The sequence below is a fragment of the Astatotilapia calliptera genome, chromosome 7 (assembly GCF_900246225.1).
Source record: "Astatotilapia calliptera chromosome 7, fAstCal1.2, whole genome shotgun sequence".
Lineage (NCBI taxonomy): Eukaryota > Metazoa > Chordata > Actinopteri > Cichliformes > Cichlidae > Astatotilapia > Astatotilapia calliptera.
In genome coordinates this window covers 14,813,728-14,836,674 of record NC_039308.1, presented here as the reverse complement: position 1 = coordinate 14,836,674, position 22,947 = coordinate 14,813,728, and the positions used below count along the sequence as shown (strand labels likewise).

The following is a 22,947-nucleotide window of genomic DNA, read 5'->3' as shown; positions in this document are numbered from 1 at the left end:
TCATTCAGAGGAAACAAACTCCTCCACCCGTTTTCCATCAGACTCAGGTTCAGCTTATTTCCAGAAATAACGGGACCTCAGCAGCAGCCACCAGCCAACGAGCAGGCTTCATACTTACATTGACCGTTTTTATTTTAAACCAATGTGGCTGCAGTTACCTTCGAAGGGATACAAGGCTTTGCAGGTGCCGATGGTAGGCAGGACCTCCTCATCATCAAACTCGTCATCGAACTCCGTCGTGGTGGTTGGGGTGGGGATGGGTTGGGCTTTGACCTGAACCTCTGAATTCTGCTCCTCTGTGTAGCTGCCATCCGGGCTGCTCAGGGGCCAACACACACACAGTAAATATACTGTGAAAACACACATCGATTTCTTCCCAAAAAGTCATGTGTGTTACAAACTCTGGGTTCTGTGGCTGCTTTTTGCCAAAGTATACCATACCTCTCTCTGTCCTGTGCACAGTTGTTGCTCACTGTTGTGCTATTCTGGGTCTCATAGAGTCCGCTTTTCCGGTGTGAATCACTCTTAGACGGCATCCTCTCCTCCACCTCTGCTAACCAGCCCTGAAACACACGCAATCATTATTTGGCTCTAGCTTTTCATTTTTATTACATGACAACTTGGACGAATGACAACTTGAGGAATTCTTTTTATCTGTGATAACTTTACATTCGGCAAGGACCTAGCACAGAACGAACACCTCATCCTTGCATTCCCCCATTTATTTACACGGTTAAACCAGGCCATTGTTCTGGGACTTCTCTCTCTGCACAGAGAACATGGAACATGCAGCCAATCCCTGCAGCTGCCTTGCATCTTCTCCTAATATGGATAAGCGACAGTCTTCTTTGGAATTACCCCAGCTGGAGATGTGTGTCTGAGCTCCTCATTATTTACTGTTTCAGATAAACCAAACAACACAGCCTTGCCAACATTAACACTCAAAAAGGAATAGGGGCTCAGACAGACACTGAACTTACCTCAAATTTCTGTACTTCAGACTGGAGCTTCTCAATGTTTTGACCTATTTCTGTTAGCCGGGGGTCCACACTGGCCGGGTCTCCCATCTGAGGGTTCTTTATATACACGTCTTTCATCTTAGTCAAAGCATCTCTGGAAGAGCAAGTATTTGTAAGTCTTTGAGGCTTCAGAACAGAATGGAAAGATTTATAACGCTAGATTAAAACCCCTCTGAATACCTCTGGTCCATTTCTTTTTGTATGTCTTTACTCAGCTCATCGATCTTGCCCTGCAGCTTCTTCCTCCTCTGCTCTGGCGGCAGGTGACTGAAGTCCTCCGGTACAGAACCCTGAAAAAAAAAAATCACACCATGGAAACTTTTTTAAATACTCAAAGAAAATAACCAACTTCAGTAATCCTTTTTGTGCCTTAGCAGGAATCAGTTTTTGATAGGTGCAGTATCTCTCTCTGTTTTTGGGGTTTTTTCTATTTTTTTTTTTTAACCCTGTGAAACAAGACTCAGGGATAAATGGGTATCAGGGTAAATAAATGGAGCTCCTGTTAGGCTTTAACTGAATCACTGAAGGAGATACTGCAGCCGCTCTCTAACACACTCTGTGATATTTAGGATGTTTAGCTCTGTAGACTTGAGGCCTTTCACCTATTCAGTCGCCACACCTAATTTAGAGCTCTGTAAATGCAACGGAAATGTAATAAAGTTTTGGCCACATCCTTTCATTGCATATAGTGTTTCAGGGTCAGCTAGCTAATGGATCTGTTCTCTGACAGGAACGGCTCTTTCTTAAAATGAAGGTTATATGAGCTGCAAGAGGTTGGCTTGACAGGAGTCATGTTTCCTGCTGAGACTGTAATACTGAATAGAATGAGTCATGCTGCTCCGCTGCCTCTCAGTCTTTCTGTAAACATCTGTAAACAAAGCATCAAAACTAATAAATAAATTGATCAGTAAGGATAAGGTAATTAACTAGCTGCTTCTGTAAGTCTTGGAATAACTCAGAAATGTTGGTACTGCAGTACAGCTTACTTGATACATGGTTTAATTTTTTGGACCCTATATATATATATATACTGCGTTCAAGCTACTATTGTTGTTTAAAAACAATTGACTATCCATAGGTTTTAATGATAGGATTTCGCAATAAGATGCAATGAGGCCTTTGTTTTATATTGTTACTCCATTTGGGGCAGCATTGTGGTTCAGTGAGTTTATGATTAGCTGGAAAAAAAGAACGAAAATAGTGACATATCGGCAGAAAATCTTTGAACTGTGTGGACTGAAGAGGTCAAGGCCTGTGATTGGATCTCATTGAGATGGGTCACAGTGGCACCACAGGAAATAAATGCTGGATCTACAGCCTGGAGGTCAGGATTCACATCACATGAGCCAGATAGTTACCACGGCAACCTTACCCCTTCTCCCCGTATCAGCATGCAACACTTAAAGGCATGCAACACAACAAAGATCTGTCAGTCAGCATGCAGGCATGTCATGCTCTCGTATCAGTGAAACATCACAGTACAGAAATGACTCATTAGTGTTTACGTATCCACGTATCCTCAGACTAGTGAGGCACTACGATCTAAATGTAAATTTATTCTACGTGATTAAATTTAATCAATAAACAAACTAAAACTATATGCAGGCATTTAGTAACTTGATGTTGTAGTCAATAAAGTTGATGGACTGTTAGAAAAGGTTCAAACTGATCAGTCTTATTTGACTCAGGCACTGACGTACAAAAACAAACCAAGCATATGCTGTAAAATGTCAACATTTAAAAAAAAATTTTAAACTGTTTAAAATTTGCGAAAATGCACTTGTTGACTTTCTTTTCAGAAAAGAAACTCATGTCTGTACAAATGTGCTTAACATAAAGACTGGAAGGACAGGGAAACGGCTGTCCAGAGGGGAAGATCTCCTCCTTTCTGCCTTGCATGAAGGGCGATACTCTGATGTTATGTTACATCAACTACTTCTTCTTTGAAGCTATGCACCATCCCATCAACACTCCCCCTGTGCAAAGCAACTTACAAATCAACATGGAGAGACACGACTCGGACTCATGTGGATTTTTGAAAATGAATTTTGCTTAATTATCCACTTAAAGCTTTTTAGTTTTGTTTGCCGGAAACACAAAGAGATTCTCTCTGATCCGCTTTGATACTAAAGGCGAGTCACAGGCAAAGCAGGCAGGCCATTTCTCCAACTGGGATATACCAGTTAGCCCTAAAAACAGATATGAGTTTCTCGTCTTATTGCCAATACCTAATTAGTCCATTTTGGGGTTTTTTTTTTCACATATTTAAACAGGTAAAACAGATAAAGTACTGTTAGAGAACTTTTAGGTTTTTCTGCATAAAGCCAGGACAGCTGTTTCCCAGTACTTCCAGTGTGTATCACTATTATCCCTTAACACACCATAAAGTGAATGTTTCAAAATATGAAAAGGATTCCCAAAAGTATTAAACAATTTCACTAATCCTTATGTTTTGAGGAAATCCTCGCTAGTGTTAGATTTACAAACCACACACAAAAATATCAATAAATCAATAAATGGAACCGAAGTGGCATGCAGTGTAAGGACAGGAGCTCGCTTTCTACAGATCGGCAATTAGTATATGTTACAGGGACATACAATCAGCTGAGACAAGAAGGACTACGAGACAGACTAAAGGACAGACAAATAAAACACAGAGTAAATCTGATCACCTCAATGAGATTCCGGACGTGGGAATTGAGTGTGATCTGCATCACAGAGACCACAGACACATTTTGGGAGAGACAAAACGGGAACACAATCACAACATAAAAACAAACAAACAAACATAACACAAAAATGAGACAGCGACGTGAGTCTCAGGTCCATTGTTGTGTTACAGCAAAACTTAATTAATAATTAAATTAGATCCAAAACAAATAAAATGAGAAAAAAAAGAGCACACCAAAAACATATCAGCGTACAGAACGTTATTGAGACTGTGTTACTGGGACGACGTCACATGCGTGCTATGGTCATGCCGCTACGGTCGTGCAGTTATACGGTCATGCTTACCAGCTTGAGAGAAAGCTTCATGGGGGGAGAAGAGAGAAAAATGGCGAAGAGCAGGAGAGAGAAACAGACAACAGATAAAAGTCAACATGAGGAGAATATTACGGCCATTTGTTTTATTTTCCTTTCAACAAAAATAGTTTCCGTGATTTTTATAATAATGTTTTACTCTGCCAGACTTCACCATAAAAGGAAAAGAGGGTAAAGTAGTTAAAACTTCAAGAATCTGATTTATATACTAGCTGTGTAATTACAAAAAAAGCTCTATCAGAAACGATTTTAGCTACTAAGACCCCGCTCTTTTTTTTCATGTGGTGAAGTTTAACATTTCTAACATGATGAATTCATGAGAAATGGGAAGAAAAGTTGGCTAACAGGCCAACCTACTGCAAAAGCATGAAGTCACTGAGAAAAATTAAGGGAAGACAGATGCAAATTAAGAAGTAGAGGGAGAATGACAACGACGACAGAGGACAATGTACCCTTTACTTCTTGATCCCGCTCTGCTGCCTACACAATGACACACAGGGCACAGCAGAGGGCGCCAAAAGCATGTTACCACATTAGCAGGTCCATATGTTGACATGGAGGCAGATACTGTACACAGACAAACTGGAGAGATGCTTTCAGAAACCAAATATTCACACTCGTGAAGAACAGCTTAGAAATAGACGGGTCTCTAAATTTTGCAAACTCAAGTGGCTCAGTGAAAGCCAAAAATTAAAACAGCGATAGAATTTGGCGAGGGACTTTGGAGAGGATATGGTTCTGAATACAAAGAACAGAGCAGGTTAACAACAACAACTGGTTGGTAGAGCCAGAGCAGATGACTTGTAATCCTGTTAAAAGGTCACATGCTGGTGCACCGAGGAGCTCTACTCACTTAGATCCACTAATCAAGTCATCCACCTGTGAATGGCCTTTTATGGTCATTGCTATGTGATCCCCCCCCCACCCCACACACACACACACACACACACACACACACACACACACACACACACACACACACACCTTCACATGTATAAAAACTAGTTTGTAGAAGTGCAGGCAAAGACACAGGCCTTTGCTTCTGTCACCGGTGGGTCATATATGGACTTTGTATCCGGAAATGAAAAAGAGAAATTTTTGTCTGAAAGTTGATAAAAACTGAAGTGAAAGAATCAAGTAAAGCTGGTCCAAAAGATCCTTTCATATTCTTTCTCACAATTTAAATAAAAGTTATGTTTGATGTTTTTGTGAAATTAAAATGTTTATAGAATAATTAGCTAAAAAGTCTAAGCTGGTCTGCTTCTGTACGACACATTATACTCCAATTTTATGCTCCCTTTCTAACAACAGGCCAGAAAAAAATGTGAAAATTAGCCTTTTAAGCTAGCTTCGACTTTTGCATTCATCATTGCATTGAGGACTTGTTTTCCTTTGAACAAAACTGTTTGCACTCATCAGCCTGGCTTTCAGGATTTCTCAGCGCTACCTGACGAGCAGCATAACTTCTTTTCTGCTGTCGGTTGCTTTCGGTTTTGTTTACAGTGGGTTTCCTATAAATTAGCAGCTTGAGTCAATAACTGCTGTTCATTTTTACATTTATGTCTCTAGCTGTTTGTTTTATTACTAAGTTTATGTGTGATTTATCATGGGACCACTTAAAAGCTGCAGCTTTCCGTAAAGAGCGTTTTAGATTTGTTCTTGAGACAGACACAGATCAACAGTTATATTACAGACAGATAACACTGCTGCACTATGGCACACCAGCACAAAGAAAGCCCCAGAGGGGTAAATTCTGGGTACTGTAAGCTGGACCCAGACCCAAAGTGTAACCAGCACCTCGTGTCATACAGCCACATGAGGTTTAATAAGTAAAGAGCGGTAATTCCTCAGTATCATAAATAGCGTCCTTATAACTCTCACATCCTCAGGTGCTTGTGACACTTTGTGAATTGACCCCTTGTAGATGCTCAGTGGGGAAGCCCTGAAACAGCTGCGAGACACAGCAGACCCCAAGCTGGCACATGTGATGAGGGATGAAGTCATCATTTTCTAAAATCATTCTTCTGACTCTGCACATGTCACAACCATGTGATCAATACTGAGCCAAACACAGACACTAGCCTCCTTTGTGAGCATGTTTTGCTTCATTAATGGTGAAAATTTCCTCAGACAATTATTAATGAGGCTACTGCCTGTGTTATACATGGCTTTTACTAATCACACACATCCACAACTATTCAATGTTTATACACGCCAAATACACACCTGTTGTCTCTCTCTCACACACACACACACACACACACACACACACACACACACACACACACACACACACACATATCTGGTGTGGTGCTCACTGAAGCCGAACACACACACACACACACGCACGCACGCACGCACACACACACACACACACACGCACGCACGCACACACACACACACACTTACAACATATTGCCTTGCTTCAAAAGCATACGTGGGTCTGCCCAGAGTCCTCTTCATTAGCTCTTTGTGATAAATGAGAGAGCGCGGAGATTGTTGCTGTGTGGTCATCAGAGAGAATAAAGCTTTGTCAATAAGAACTTGGGAAACAACACTGATGTGCTTGAGCTCTTATACTGTATGCTGTCTTAATTTGACTCTCAAGACACAGACGCATTTTCTTTTTTCTCAGAAGCAACACACGTGCACGCACACATACAGTGACTGGGGATGAATTAGACATCTCATATGCAGTGCACACAAGCTCTCCTGCAGGTGTAGACATCCTGCCATTGCGCGGAGACACAACACCCCACCCCCACAGACACGACTACAGCAACACTTGTGTATTTTATTTGTTTTCCTACAGCTGTAATGACAGAATGTGACTGTAAGAGATTTTATTGGTGGATTTTCAAACAGGGATTATGCTGGAGTTACATTTGAGTCTTTTCAAGACAATAACCAAGGGAAAGTAATTATTTAGTATATTATATTACTTTTTAGGTTAAACATTTTCTGAATCAAATTAAATGCTGTGTACCCATATACGCAACACAAAAAGGATGGATGGATTAAGCAATGATAAATGGTTTTTATCATGTAGGGCTTTAGGCAAATTACCTTTTCCCATTATGACATGGTGAGCTCCCTACTCTAGCTCTCCAAAGCCTTCTGCACATGCACTGTCTTCTGTCACGATACCACTTTTTGATTCAGTGAGTAACATCGCTGAGAGGTCACAGGCACGTACAAAACCACATCTTAACATTACCACATACGTTAGTCCAATATATTTAGACTTCCTACAGACTTATGATGATGACCCTAGTTTGAAAAGACAGTAGAAGAAAAAGGAAGAGAAAATAAGCCTTTTACCTCCAAATGGTGATAAAGTGCTTGTTACCATGGTTACCTACATTTTTGATGTTTTATTAGATTTATTCCAAAAAGAAAGCAATATTTTAACACGGTAATCTACATCAACCAGCATCTAAACACAGAAAATAAACTTCCACTAGATGTAAAAACACCTACAGATCAATTCAATGCACCCTCGTTAGGAATGGAAAGCAGTACTGATGAATTTAAAGATCTCCACAAGGCTTTCCGGTCTGATAAAGCTTTTAACCTTTAAACCTTTATTCAGCCTTTCTTATACCATGAAATGTTAGAATAAGGTCAAACTTCAGTTTAATCTGTGCATAGTTGAAAACAATGCATCTGATTTAACTCTTTTTATCAGTCTTCTCATGAGCTGTTGCAACACATCCGCTTTTAGAAACATGCACTTCCTGATAGACCTGCTCGAAAGAAATACGCACTTCCCTCTGCACTGCCTCATTTGAATCATTTCCTCTTCGATACTCACACACTGCACTACTGCAACACATTGTTCTTTTGCCTTTTCAGACGTCATGTTAGCACCAATTCAAACCAATGTTTTTACTCTGAACTGCTCCCATTTCAAATTATGAGCATAAACAAAAAAACGATATTTGTGGAGTCCGGAAGGAACATTGGGAGTTACAGCCCATTCCTGAGGTCACGGACAACTGGAGAGTGAAGTAAGAAAGGACAGGAAAGCATGCTGTGACTTTCCCCAGCAACTGTCGCCTGTATCTCTACAAAACACGCACTGGACTTTAGAGCAGAAATTGTGATGACACACACAAGGGCACTGGAGAGGTGCTGATAAAACCATCCCTCAGGAAGTTGTCTAAACTTACTCTCCCACCATACCAATCGCTTGATTCATACTTGAAGGTTTAACCTTCTTCTTGGTTCCTAGCACGTGCAAAACCCAAAACAATCTGCCTCCAGCATAGACTGCAGAGAAGAGCACAGGGAGCAAGTGCAGTCTTCATGCTACTGCCAACACTGCTTAGGCTCCTTAGTTTCTGTCAGAAGGGGAAGGTGGTAGAGAGGGACTGTCATTGTGAGCACAGTTAATCTGAAGAATGAAGGGACAAGATGAAGAGGCTGTTGGTGAGTAGGACACATACCATGGAGTCAATAGGTAATGGTAATGCTCTACAGAAGCATGCTAGAGAAGCACAAAAGCTGAGCACTGTATGAGTGAAGGTGGGACACTTGTTGGAGGTCGCGTTGCTTACACTTGATTGGTTACTGGCAACAGAAGTAATAATGATGCTGTAGCCATCATGACCATCCAAGAAAGCTCAGCACGTCTTTGGATTATTCACTCATACAGTGTAGCAGCCACACAGCTCAGGTACAGGTGTACAGACACACAAACACAGGCACAAAGCTGGCTTGGACACACACACACTTACCCCTCGCCTCAGGCTCCGGAGGCAGTGCATTTTGGGTTTGGAGGCCATGAAGTCGTTGAGGCGGTGGGAGAGGGGCTCCTTGTGCTGCTTGGGAGACTGGGGGTCGTTGGGAACAGCAGAGGGTGAGGGTGGGGATGAGGCTGGGGGGGCAGGTGGGGGCTGGTGGGGGGACGTTAACAGGGACATAAGCTACCAATAAGAGAGGGAGCCGTGACGGAGAGGAAGAGGAAAAACGTGGAAGAAGAAGAAGAAGAAGAAGAAGAAGGGGTCGAGAATCCAACGAAAAAAGACAAAGGAGGAAAAGGAGGAGGGAACACAAAACAAAATAAATAAGCCTCCTACAAATATTAAAAAATAAACACACGCAACAGAAAACCCAAAGGAACATAAAAGACAACCAAAGGGATGTCAAACCCAGAGTAGCAGTTATGTTGTGGGAAAAAATAAACTGTTCAACACATAAAACATAAAAAAATTAAAGAATTAAAAAGAACAAAATGACCAGAGTGAGTAGAAAGCGCACAAACGTGTTAAAGCAAGCAGATGCACAAAGCAAACAGCGAAGAGTTTCAAAGCGCATGCCGGCTTCCATTTTAGAAACCTCCGTTTGAGTTTTGTTTTTTTACTTTCCCAACCTCGTCAACATGCCAGCTAAGACGAGTAATTCACCACATCCCCGAGGATAACAGCTGCTGAATTTGAGGCCATCATCAGCCTAATCTAATTGCTTATTGCGGCTCTAAAACATCTGACTGCATAATTCATCAACCAGCAGTTAAGGAGAGAGAGTGAAGCAGTGATGAGTTTTAGGATACCACATGATGCACATTGCACATGCACTGGTGCGCGATTAAGAAATCTTTTTTTTTATTCTGTAAACCAATATTGTTTTTGTGTTTCTGTTGGCATGCATGTGTCCTTGTGTGCATGTACAGTGTAAATACCTCTCTGTACACTATGCTCCCCAATTCTGCCTTTACAAGTTTGCCTTAATTTTGGGAGGTTGCACCATTTTCTGCACACCAGGGTTTCTCATGTAGCATTGCACAAACTCGCTTTCTCCCTCACCCACACAGACGTGCACACACACACACGCGCACACACTCACAAACGATTGCTCAATCACACTCTGTTCTAATTCAATACCAACAGTGCCACCAGCCCATAAGACAGCCAGAGATCAGTCTTGATGTTTAGACACAGGAAGCTAAAGGAAGCTACTCAAGGATGATCAGTCAGTGGAAAAGTACTGAGGGAAGACTGTTACATCAGATCCAAGAGGAAGTTAATATCTGCCACTTGAGTCCGTTCATAGAGTGAAAAGTAGAAATATATTAGTGTGTGTTATGAAAGGGAGGCTCCAAAATCGGTGAGGGTGATTGCCAGGGGAGGAAACGGGTGGCAAATAATAACAACAAAAATGGCAATAATAACAGAGAACTAGCAATAAATTTCTGAAGTTAACATAGTGAACAAAAGTCAAAAAAATCTATTAAAAATATATAAATTTAATACAGAATCAACACCAAGACTGTAACACACACTACAAACACTGAACACATATATTTCTACAGCCACTAAATAAAAAGTCATAAGAACAAACATAATGGGACCTGTAATATCCCTCCACCCCAGCCCATATAAATCTCCTGAAAGTGCAAAGTGAGCTCCAGGCGAGGAAACTGCACCACAACTAGTGATGTTTTGCAATACGTTCGGGTGTAGCAGTGATTTTTGAGTAAGGTGTTCATTCATTGTTACCTTGTTCTTGTTCTTAATGAAAGGCCACAGTTTGCTTTTGGCCTTGACACCAGGCTTCTCTTTGCTCTCTTTGGTGTTGGACAGGCTGGTTTCAGATACTGTCCTCTTCATGGCCTGGCCATAGTCCTCAAACTCTACATCTCCTGGGGGCTCGAAACCGGACTTGAAGGACTCCACCACCTGCTTAGAGTCCTAGTGAGAGACAACAGTTGCAGCAGTTAGCAGAACCCTTAATCCTGGAACCTCTTTAATTGCGTCGACTTTTTCAAAGTAGCTTTTCAGATACCAAACAATAACTAAAGGGAGGGTCTTTGTTGTTTGAGAATGTCTCGAGCATCATAGGTCTGGTGATTATACGCAACACAAATGTGGCCCGGTGACTCAGTTGTTTATATCACTTTCTCTCTGATAACAATTCAAGAGTGTGTCAAGAAAGAAGAGAAGCTGGAATTACTCAGTTTGTGGCCTACAGAAGAAAGAGGAAAAGGCCTAAATCTGTCAGGCAGGAGTTATGAGCAAACACTGAGGTCGGGAATACAGCCAGGCTTCTCAGACACAGGAAGACGCACATTCATCAGTTGCAGTGCACACCAGCCTTTCTGAACTGATAATAGCAAAGGGTCTGGTTGGAGTTAGGATCAGGGGGTCAGAGATCTGCTCTTGTGTCCTCCATATGTGAGAGAAGAAGAAAAGAGGAAGAGTATCTGCCAGAGGAAAAGTAGCATGTGATGTGTTATTCCCTGCCGTTGTTTACTCCAGCACAGAATCATCTTCCTGGAGCCTAGCCAAGGACACACACATACACAGCTACACATACACAAACTATGTGATCCCTGCGGATGGTTTCGGGTTTTTTTGTCATACAGCAGGCAGCCAACATGTGACAGCTCAATATATCACACTTTTAAACACAGGCAAATGCTGCTCTCCTTTTACCTATTTAAATAATAAATAACTATAAGCAATGAGACACAACCTTAATCCTTGGTTTACGTTTTCTTTAAGGAATTGTCTGACATATTAGAAACTGCCTTGTTCTCTTTCCAGGAGAGATAAATGACAAGACTGATAAACCTCTCACATCTGCCTATGAAATATGAAGCCGCAGCAGCTGGCCAGCTTTCTAAACTTAGCATAAAGACTAGAAACGGGGCAAGATTTAACACATTAATGTGTGCGCTTTACAGCTACTCATAGCTAGCCTTTGTTACCATTTACCAGAGTTAGGCTACCTAACTCTGTGTTACTCTGTTCAACTAAAAACCATGTCTGTTAACCGGCATTCATCATCTTTAAGGTAAAAAATAACGGTGTTGAAGTTTGAATTTTATTCAGATCCACTTTAAACATATTTGAATAAAAAAGAGTAGCCAAAAAGGAAGCACTAAATGCCTAATTCTCTGTGACTTTTCGTAATATATTCTCAAAAACGCCTTCACTTGATAAATGCTCCTAAATATACGTGTCTTTCAGATTTCACATCCCCAGTGTGCAGCTCTGTCAGAAATGGTAATCCTACAGCCAAAATGGATATAATCCTAATGACACAATCACTCTTACTATTTCAGTCTTTATAAGTTTCCTTCCAAAACCACACATATTACACAATTGCTTTCACCAGGTGTGAAGTACATCTGTTGAGGGATTAATGGAATTTTCTGTCTAATATCAGGGTAATACCCCTTTAAGGAGGAGTATTTTTAACACAGAAAGCTAAAGAATTAGTGACATACAAGCTAAAGAAATGTATGTCACTAATTTTCCTTACTGTAAGAGGGGACTATAGTAATTGAATAAGCTTGTACAGCTTTTCTATTTACGACAAGGTCCTCCCACTTTGTTTGGAGAGGCGAGGTGTTTTCACCTTTTAACAAGTCCCCCAAGACTTCAACTACTTGTTGTTTAAGTGAAAGCATAATTGGGATTGTGTGGGTTGTCAGTGATAGACTGGCTGATTGAGTAATAACCCCCATACAGTGATGGGTTAACCAAGACCTGGTTAAGAGGTACATGTATATAGTATACATATATAGCTGGCAAGACACTAGGTGCAGACTGTGCAGAGGTGCTCCTGAGACAATCCAACATATAATAGTAGGGGTTCAAGATGCTAACAGGCAGGGCGTATATGGAATGCCATAACCAATTTTCTGGCATAGTATACAGGAACATCTCTGCTGAGTATAGCCTGGAAGTCTCAAGATGAAAATGGGATAACCCCCCCCAGGCCCCCAGAGTACGCTAAAACTCTGTGGGACTTCCAGATACAGACAGACAAACTGGTGATGGCTAACCAACTGGACATAGCAGTGGTGGACAAGCAGAGAGGACGACTGTAGTGACAGATACAGCTATACCGAGTGATAGCAACATCTGGAAGAAGGAACACAGCAAGCTCAAGAAGTAACAAAGGCTGAGAGAGGAGCTAGAGAAGATGTGCAGGATGAAGGTAAGAGTGGTCTCCATGGTAATGGAGCAGTAACCCCCAAGCTGGACCCAAGTTTGAAGGATAAAGACCACCCAGATATTATAATATATACAGAGAGAGGCTGTAGAGCAGCTGTATATGCTGTATATGCTTCTTCCACATGCTACCGAGGCCCTGTTTGTTAAATGAAGAAATTGTTTAATTGCCAGTATGTTTTGTTTCTTTAGACTTCAGTCATCCAAAAGATCTTCCAAGTTTTTCATTAGCAAAACCCACATTCTCCGATACTCAACCCACAAATGCATTTTCCTTACTATTGTGGCACCATTTAAGGGGAAATACACAGGCTTTTCAAGGTTATAGGATTTATTGCCAATTAGTATTGTTACCACAAGGAAATAATTGACTAAATGGATAAATAGACAGATACTCACAGCCTTGGGCTCAATGGACTCGGCAGCATTTGTCATGCCATCTAAACATTTTCCCACAATGGGCAGCACCTGGCGATCCACGTCTGCAAATGTCTTCATGCACACTGATATCCTCTCAATTCTTTTCTCCTCCATGTCTTGAAGTTTCTACAGTTCAATACAAGCATATTTATACATAAACAAAAGTGTGGGTAGAGTTTGACTGGAAAAAATCAAAAACCCTTTAATCTATCTCAAAGTGCTGTCTTTTGATGCTGTCTTTGATGGTCAGACCAAACAACACTGGAAATGGGAGCGCTCAAAAATCATGAACTTTACAAAACAGTGAATTCAAAGTCACAAACTTTGTAACTGTAAGATGAAGATAAGACAAAAATAACTGCACTTAAAATAAGGACTGCTTGCTTCTGTCAGTGTTTCCTACATGACAAAAATGTAATTTTAGCAACAGACCTGCAGGGGGGGTTGAGTGTAGCGAGTTGCAAACAGCTTTGAATTCACAAGATAAAAGTGCATTACTGTGCAATCATTGGTTACGTGAGAAAAAACAGAAAAAACAGAAAAAACAGAAAAAAATGCAATAATTTTGGAGGTGTTAATATTCTCACGTGGGAAGAGTAAATAATTTCTATTTAATGGTGACACTGATGAACCAAAACCAGCTTTATGACAAATCGGCTGAGGTAAATCATACACTGCAGAGCTGTTGTATGTACCTGGAATATGTTGGGAATAATTGTATAGTAATGTTCATTCTGTTCCTTGTTGAACTTCTCCAGGTAGGCGGCGTATTCGCTCTTACTGTCACTAGCCATCTGGTGCCTCATCTGAGCTTGCTGTCGTGCCTGAAGAAAAAACACACACACAAGCACATATATCACAACCACATTCTCTTCACTAACCTCGTGTCCCCTGATGAAAACAGACCACAGACACAGCCAGAGCATAAAAACCTAAATGAGTCAACTATTTGTGTATATGAGCACTCATGCATATGTACACACATATTCACAGAGAGCTTGTGAATGCATATCTAAAGGTGCAATTCAGAGTTGTGAAGCAGCAACAGCCTTTGGCATTAGATTATATGTAGGGCAGAACAAACAAATAAAGAAGACGACAACAGCCTGCACAGGCTGCAGAATGGAGGGATTTGGATTTTCTCTGTCCGCCCCGTCTGGCCTGCCTCTGCTGTCGATAATGTTGATTATTTTAAGCTAGTCTAAGGGAAGGAAGGAAGGCAGTCAGAAATGCTGCAGGAGAGGCCTATTACGAATCTAAGCAGATGGAGATGAGATTATCTCAGCTAGACAGCCTGTGCGGGTTGTGTGTATGTGCGTTAGTGTTGCGTGCAGCTAAGTACTCCTATCTGTTTCCTCTTTCCATCAGACCTAAGGCCGTCCTCACATAAATACTGATTTCAATGGGTCATCTGTAACAAAGAGTTACCTCATGAACCTGTGATTGTGATCAGCATTTAATCTGCTGAAGGCTACACAGAAAAAAGAGCAGCTGTATAACTGTATGAGCCAGCCAAGGAAACATAACCCTGATCTCTCATAGTGAAGAGGAAACATTTAAAGGACCTCATCCAGTTTTCACCTACACACCGAACTAAGAGCAAGAGCAGAGTATCTCTAACTCACTGACTCATTTACTCACACACACACACACACACACACACACACACACACACACACACACACACACACACACACACACACACACACACACACAGTACATCGAGACACACGTCAGATACAAAGGTACATTATTTCCAGCACATGAGGGATGACAAATGATACCTCAGTGGAAAATGATTGGCTGTGAGTCACACAGCCTACGAAAGACAAGGAACGTGAAATCTAGAGAAAAGCTAAAAAGCACATGGAGAAGTCCAGCTGTTTAAATTCTAAACGCCAGCATGTGAGCATGCATTTAGCGTATGTGCTTTGCAAGTGTAGGTGCATGCAAAGTGTACTGAATGTGTTTAGAAATAATGAGGGTACGCGCTATCACCATGGTAACTTTGCCAGTGCTTCAAAACGAGTTGCTGTGCCTGCAGCCACATCACATCCTGTTGTCATTTTCTGGAAATTACCTGTTTTGCTAGCTGTCACTAATGGGTATAAATACATATTTACACATTTCAAGTTATTTATCTAGCTGTCAAATGTGGATTTTAAAGAAGAGTTTGATGAAATAATGAGGATGTGGAACACAAACTGCATGAATGTTTATAAAGGTTTGACTTAGCATAATCAGCCTTTCTCTCATATTTCTTACACATAAAAATCAAGAGTGGGAAAGTGTACAGCAGCAGACAGCGCGATAAGCCACAGTCAGACAGGACAGGGCGTGGTAACAGACCTGGTTGAGGCTATGTGTCAGACTCTACAGGAGACCGTGTGTATATCGAGACACAAGTCGAGACAGTGTGTGTTCCGACAGATACGGGTTCTCTGCTCGCTGGACCTACCTTATGGAAACTTCGCTTCAAGGCATGGCATAAAATAAATTTACAAACACACACATACACACAAAAGAATTATTAGCTGTTTCTAGCTAAACAAGAAGTTGCTATAGATGCACTTCCTGCACCACCTCGAGAATCATCACTAAAAAAGGAAGCTGGTATCAGAATAAACAAACACGATCACCACTAAAGTAGTGGGATTTTAAGCTGCTGTTCTCCGCTACTGGTAGAGGCTGAACAGTTGAGAGGAAGGCAATATGTTGTGTCCCTATACTTTATGACGGAGAATCCACAACAAGGAAGTCTGTCAGTGTGTGTGAGGGCCGGGGGTCCCTCAAAGAACTGTAACTGTGTTTGTGGATATCTGGGCTGCAAATCCAAACCCCTAATTAAGGGATTTGTTTGCCAGAGGTGGAGAGAGAACACTTAGAGGTTTGCTCCAGCTGTGCTTAAAACCACAAAACTCCAGCTCGACAAACAGCAGCTCTTTTGCATTAAGGGCACTGCATGACCGACAAAAGCATCTAGTTGAAGTGAACTTTCAAAATATATCTCTGTTAAATATTTAGCCAACTTAGCTGGAAAATACTGATTTGGACAGGTCAAAATATACATGACTCTTTCTCTGCTTTTCCTACCACCATGCCACCACCTATCTGTTCACCCCAAACCTCCTCATGGAGCAACATTTTTCACTATGACTAAAATGCAAACTTAGCTGTGGTTGTGACATTTCATCTGGGTACCTTTAAACTGTGCATGTATTTTGCAGCAAATGTAATAACGCAAGTGTCTAAGTGGCTATACTCTATATCTTAATAAGAACACTAAGCTCTGCTTTTTTGTACTTTTTGGAAGAAAAGTACCTGTTATAGAAAGACGCTGACAAGATCATCTTTCAGGTTTTCCTGAAAGATGAGTAAGTAAAAAAGCAAGCCAAGTTCACCCAAATGATCCAAAGGAGAAGGACTAGGAGAGGACTAAAGCACAATTAAATGATATGTAATGTGAGAGATGTATTTAAATAAAAGGGCAATATCAGTGGTTTTAATGGGCTTGTCAAGTTAACTACGGTTCATACACTGTTCATGAACATTGCTTGCATATGTACCTATAATGTAAGATTAAGACTATTTTGTGAAGAATCTGGCATACTATGACACAGTTTATGTCCCCACTTTACAAACAGGCTGAACTCAAATAAAGTGAAAATCAAATGAACGTTTCATTTGCTGATATCATGTGCAATTTATGAATGTTGTGTGATAATAAACATAACTCTGATATGAGTACAGCAACTCCTGCTTCAACAATAGATTCTTGAGCTGCTGTCTTTCCAGCTGAGTTCAGTGCTCTCTTAAGATGACTGTAGTTCTCTGGCTGCATGTCCAGAGTGTAGAAAGGCTCTTTATTCCAGCCTATATTTGCATAATAATCAGGTCTGAACTGTGTCAACTGTGAGCCTCAGCTCTGCTCCAACAGCTGATGAGCAGCAGGAACATGCGCTGCTGACCCATGATGCCTTGCGGGCGTGGGAGCTGTGTGGGTCTGAGATTTTGAGGGCTCTTTTAATTGGTCATGACAACAGGAAATGACATCAGCTACGGGCCCAGGAGACTGTGGGCTGCAAGTTCTGAGAATCGGATGATTGCTCCTTGTGATGATTTATTGAACAGGACATATAATCTCTAAAACAGCACACTACTTATTTAGTTTTTCACAGTCAAAAAGTAAAAACAAACCTACATGTATAAACCGAAAGACACATAAGAGAACCAAACCTTTTTATACTAAACAAAGATGTTTGGTGGCTGTTCTACATAGATAATCCAGACTTGTTGCTGCTATCAGCTTTGTTTAGCAGCAGATCACTGTGCTGCTGGGACAATGCCAGCTTCTTCGCACAGTTCCTGGCATCAAGAACGTCATCAGTCAGTCTTTGCTGTCTTTTAGGCTCATTGGAACGAGGACTCAGGATCGGGGCATAAAAGGGGGAATACGTGGAAAAGAAAATCGTGACAAAAAGGTTGCTAGGTGGGAGGGTGAGAAGCCCAGGCAGTCGTGTTAAGCATGAAGGGTACAGGGCAAGCTCATTGGATATGAGGTGACACAACACATACCTTTTCCACGTCAGCCTTAGTCACGTTAATGTCAGCATCCATCTTCTCAAAGTACTGCTGTGCTCTTTCTGCCTCTTTACACTCCCTCTCAAACCGTTTTTTACTCTGAAATAAGAGGGTTTAATGATTTAATGAGATCACACACATTACATCAGTCAATTCCTGCCACGAGCTATAGCAGAACGCTATATTACTTGACTTTTAAATAAGCACAGTAATGGACGTCATAATGTGTACGTGTACGTCAAATACATTTAAGGCCTGGCGTTGTGTGCAGCAGAGGTCAGTTTATGTCAACTGACACAGGAACAGGGTTTGTTAAAGTCTGCAGTCTGCAGATTAAACAAATGTTCATAGTGGTCATTTGTGTACAGAAAAACAAGCATTCATCCAACCCTCTTTCGACCCCTCTAACTGAACAATCAGTGTTTGTTGGGCTAGTGTGCACTCTGAACTATGCCTATCTGCCTCACATACAATGGTATCCATTGAGTGCACAGAGAAGTTTGAGAAGGACAAGGCATCTCTCTCACACGCTTTCTCTCCCCCGTCAAAGGGGCCAGCCAGAGATAAGAAGTAGTGTTCTGTGCAATTTCTCTTCGAGCTTCTTTACTACAAATACAAACAGAAATCCTGGACCTGCACTTTTTCAGCACGAGAAACAATGTACTTAAAATCTTGCCAGCAGCTGATATTTACATTATACTTCAGTGTTTCAGTCTTCAGTACTAGGTGCACCTCAGGCAGTGTGTGTATCAATCAATTCATCTGATGTCATTATTATTATTTACAGTGTGTGACTTCTGTCCCCCTCACTGCATGTAAAAGAAAATGTACACTGAGATTTTAGGACATAACAGGAGGTTTTTCTGTACAAGGACCTCTGCTGATTTACATTTTTCCCACTAACACCTCATGTCTGGCAGTTTTTGATAATGATGTGCTTTATATATTTTACTTTATTACTGCTGACTGGTAGCAACTCTTCACCTGGGAAATAACTCGAATGATCTAAAATGCCTGGAGCAAATCCTTCATAAAGAAACAGATATTTGTTTGTTCAAAGAAGTATTGCTTTTGTTTGTTTGTTTTTTTCACCTTGTATTACACTCATTTCTAGGTTGGGTTAGGCTGCCACGAAAATCTGAAGTGCCTCTGGCTCCCAAGCCAAGAGAAACTGACAAGCGATCCAGAAAAAATGGTTTATTTTAGTCATTTATAATTTCATAATGTTATAGTTGCAAATGATGCAAGCTCAGTATGTATTTGTTGCAACTAGTGCACAACTGTGGAACTGCACGTAAATAGGTTCACTTACCGCTTCCAGCTGTTTCCACGAGCTTTCAATGTGCTGCTGTGCCTTACGCCCATCATGGAAGTGCTGCAAGAGAAAACAGAAAAAGTACAGAATTGTTAATTTCTCTCATATTATTTATGAGCTCAAGGGATTTAAAATCAGATGAACATGTCTTTGATATAGTAGGGTTTACAAATTAGATGAGGTAATCATTAACCACTATGAATAGTTCCTACACTGTGACAGTGAAGTATTAGTGTCAACTGTGCAAATTCAAATAGACACTGTATTGTACATACTCTAAAAATTACGACCATAGAACCCACGAGCTTAGTGCTCAGAGATATATTCAAGCTTGAGCAGGAGGCTAAAAGTCTGTTTGATGAAAGATTAACCACAGGCTCACCACAGGGGTACCAACACAGCTCCAGAGAAAGTGTGTAACAGTGACAAAAACAGGTTAACAGTAAAATCATTAAAACCAGTCAAAGATACTGTACACAGAGTTGTCTTCACAAAGCACCATGCTCATAGCAGAGCTGTGCACCAAAGGTTTCTGTTTTTAAAAAGCAGTCCTCTCTGCTCTCTGTTGAGGGTCATGCAAATACAGAATGCATATTATTTGATAAAACTTACTAAATCCTACTTTTTTCTTACCAGAAATAGTTAAAAAAAATATATCCATAAGACCAAGAAGTTATAAACAGCTTATCAGAAAGCGTGTTGAAAGAAACTACTAAAAGCATGAATCTACTGTTGGATGAGGGAAATTCTGTTGGTCAAACACTGCAATACTGTGACCTACAAACAATATTAATGATTAGTCTGATGATCCCCCTTTTCTCTGTGTGACAGCTCTGATGTCTGACTAAGCAGTAATCATGTTGGTATTCCCCTAACTGTTTTAGAGCCATTAACAGGTAAAGTTTGTACTTTCCCAAAAAAAAACTGTATTAATAAACATGATAGTAACAGCCAGAGCAAAGTGGGCAGAATAAGAAACAGATAAAGGCTAACTGATGAAGTTCTATAATAGCAGCTGAAGCAACATAAAATAGAAATTTACAGAGAACAAGGCATGAATTAAATGATAGAAACTATTTAGAGGCAAACACACAATGAAGGATTTTGGCAATGTCAACTGTAGCATATTGGAGAGGACTAGGTGGCAGCTGCTAGTCTAAACTTGTACAGCAAATACGCTGTGCTTTTTGTACATGGCCTCGCTTAGCCTACTAACGTGCACTTGGCCCGACGACAGAGCACATCCCTCTACAGCTCTCTGTGTGGATCACAGCCAAATCCCCTGGAACTGCAAACACACGGGTACAATCTAAACTTTTTCTTTTTTAATAGATTGCGATTAGCTATAAAGCATGCAAATACTTCTTTAACTGCTGACAGAAAGATTAATCTGCACAGGACTTCAAAAAGAATCAAATGAAAATGAAAATGGCACAGGGACCTGACTATTAATGCGGTATCCCATAGTAACGCAGACTGCGGAAGCTGGGACCAGTAGCTGAGTTGAATATCGATGCTGCTATTCAATAACGGACCCAGGCTATTGTAAAGAACAGAAAGCTGCTGTTTGTACGCTGCTGGTATTTCAGTGCTTGGGAAGCACAAGGAAGTTGGTATTCTGATTAAATAAGCAAGAGATGTGAAATTACAAATGATGCAGGAGGCTTAAAAGTTCATCTTACTTGAATGACATGAGAGTAGTAAGTGAGAATGCAACCTGGTGTACCTCAGGCATTCACACTTCCCATTTCCCAAAGTTTCGAGGGAAGCTGAGTAAAATAAGGAAGTGTTCCAGTGTTTCAGAGGAAGTATTTGAGCGTTACAAAAAGAAAAAACAGGACACTGTGGAACTGCTAAAGTCAGCTCCCAACAATGCAACATTTAACTAGCCAAAAAAAAAAAAAAAAATCTGCTAACCAGGACCTGCAGGTGACTGTTTAATAACACCAACTTTTCAATGATGTACTCTGAAAGTAATTCTTGGTAATTGATAAGTGAATGTGAAGCTTCTCCACACAACACAAGCTCACAGACCGTATGACATCACTGTTACTATGGAGAATTCGTTCAACCAAATATTTACCTCTATAACCACATTTATAAAAAAGAAATCTGCACATCATCTAGTTTTAAAAAAAAACAAATATCTATGGAGATAAACAAACTGCGATAAACAGCTCCATCAGGTTTACAAGATCTGCTGGAGGATGAAGATTTACTGACTACAGGGACAAATGAGGCAGTTTTACTTTCAAACACAATAAAAAGAGCCATCAGCCACCTGGGACGGCACATATACAGCGATCAGAGCAGATGCTCTGCCGTACTGGTTTCTCAGTGTTTAAATTAACAGACCCTGGTGATACAAATATCCCTCGTAGCCCATTCAGAACTCAATGAGCATGTCATCTTTTTTCCATTCATGCTAATCAATAAGAGCATGTGACTGCAGTGACATTTGAGAGCAGTTCAGTGACCTCAAGCCATTTCCATTACCAGAACAAGTGAGAGAAAAAGGCCTAAAAAATTCTTGACCCAGAATTCATCCTTTTGCTGCATTCATATTTAACCTCCTAGGACCTGGAGTCCACATATGTGAACATCACATTTTTGGTTGTCTAGACCAAAATACTAAATTTTGCTCTACAAGGGCCTGATATTCACTTACGAGGACAGTATACTGCCACTGTTCTATAAAATTTTAAAATAAACGTCCTCATATGTGGATCTCATTTCTTTCAGTAACAAAAATCTGGTAAAAATTAAAATAAAATCTGGTAATTCTTGGTTTTTACATTCATCAGGTCCCAATCAGCCCAAATAGCAAAGAGAAATTAAAAATGCATGACATGAAAGAGTTCGGGTCTTAGGAGGTTAAAGTTTAATAAAAGTGGGATTAGATAATAATAATATGAAATCAAAGATCAAAGTTGAATATTCACTTAATAATGGAAAGTAGGCATGCTTTTTCATGACTGTGACACATCCTTCATAAATAAAGGAATTCCTCATGCTGCAACACAGACTCTCTAATACCATCCAGGTACCATAGCACATGACAAAGATACGAGGCATCTAAGGACAGAGATTTGGGTTTTCACAACCATGATCCTTACATGCCTCTTTTTACTGGCATCCTTTTCCAGGCTGAGCTGAGTGTGATGTGCACTCACAAGCTGCCTTATCCACTGTAAAAATCTGTATTCTCTGACACGTAAAAGAGAAAACCTCTTTACTGCTTAGCATGTGCATCTTTAAGCTCACTTGAGTCAAGATGTGCACGTGCACATCTGTGCATATGCAGCAGTTAACTGATATATTACTCATTCATTGACTTGACTTGGGTCATAGGAATGTGAACCTGCAGCCTCATACAGCTGTCAGCATGCATATAATCATTAGGTACTGGAAATAGCCACAGGTTGTGTGGACTTCTAGAGACGACAGAGATGATTAAACCCTATGAAAGCTCCACTGGGACGTTTCTCCTCATGTCGAATCCATTAGGCAACAGTTCAAACCTAGTGGTACTGCAGCGTTTGTTTATACTGAAGTCATTCTGGATTGATATATGCATGCAGAGACTACTGGAAGATCCAACGATCAA

General features: G+C 40.7%; 1 protein-coding gene across 17 annotated transcripts in view; it reads right to left on the bottom strand.

The window, feature by feature from the left end:
* The window catches only part of fnbp1b (formin binding protein 1b), a 38,606-nt gene that overhangs the window by 6,647 nt on the left and 9,012 nt on the right, over positions 1-22,947 (bottom strand). Inside the window, exons 5-19 of one of the 17 annotated variants that reach the window (XM_026173310.1) lie at positions 19,338-19,400; positions 18,020-18,124; positions 15,903-15,917; positions 14,140-14,268; positions 13,424-13,570; positions 10,562-10,753; positions 8,801-8,989; positions 6,471-6,563; positions 4,035-4,049; positions 3,692-3,727; positions 2,392-2,418; positions 1,200-1,309; positions 981-1,113; positions 442-563; positions 159-328 (exon numbers count right to left, since the gene is read on the bottom strand). In XM_026173310.1, the coding sequence (XP_026029095.1) occupies positions 159-328; positions 442-563; positions 981-1,113; positions 1,200-1,309; positions 2,392-2,418; positions 3,692-3,727; positions 4,035-4,049; positions 6,471-6,563; positions 8,801-8,989; positions 10,562-10,753; positions 13,424-13,570; positions 14,140-14,268; positions 15,903-15,917; positions 18,020-18,124; positions 19,338-19,400 (1,546 nt within the window). The remainder of the gene's footprint in view (positions 1-158; positions 329-441; positions 564-980; positions 1,114-1,199; positions 1,310-2,391; positions 2,419-3,691; positions 3,728-4,034; positions 4,050-6,470; positions 6,564-8,800; positions 8,990-10,561; positions 10,754-13,423; positions 13,571-14,139; positions 14,269-15,902; positions 15,918-18,019; positions 18,125-19,337; positions 19,401-22,947) is intronic. The other 16 variants (XM_026173311.1, XM_026173313.1, XM_026173312.1 and 13 more) reach the window with 16 other exon arrangements.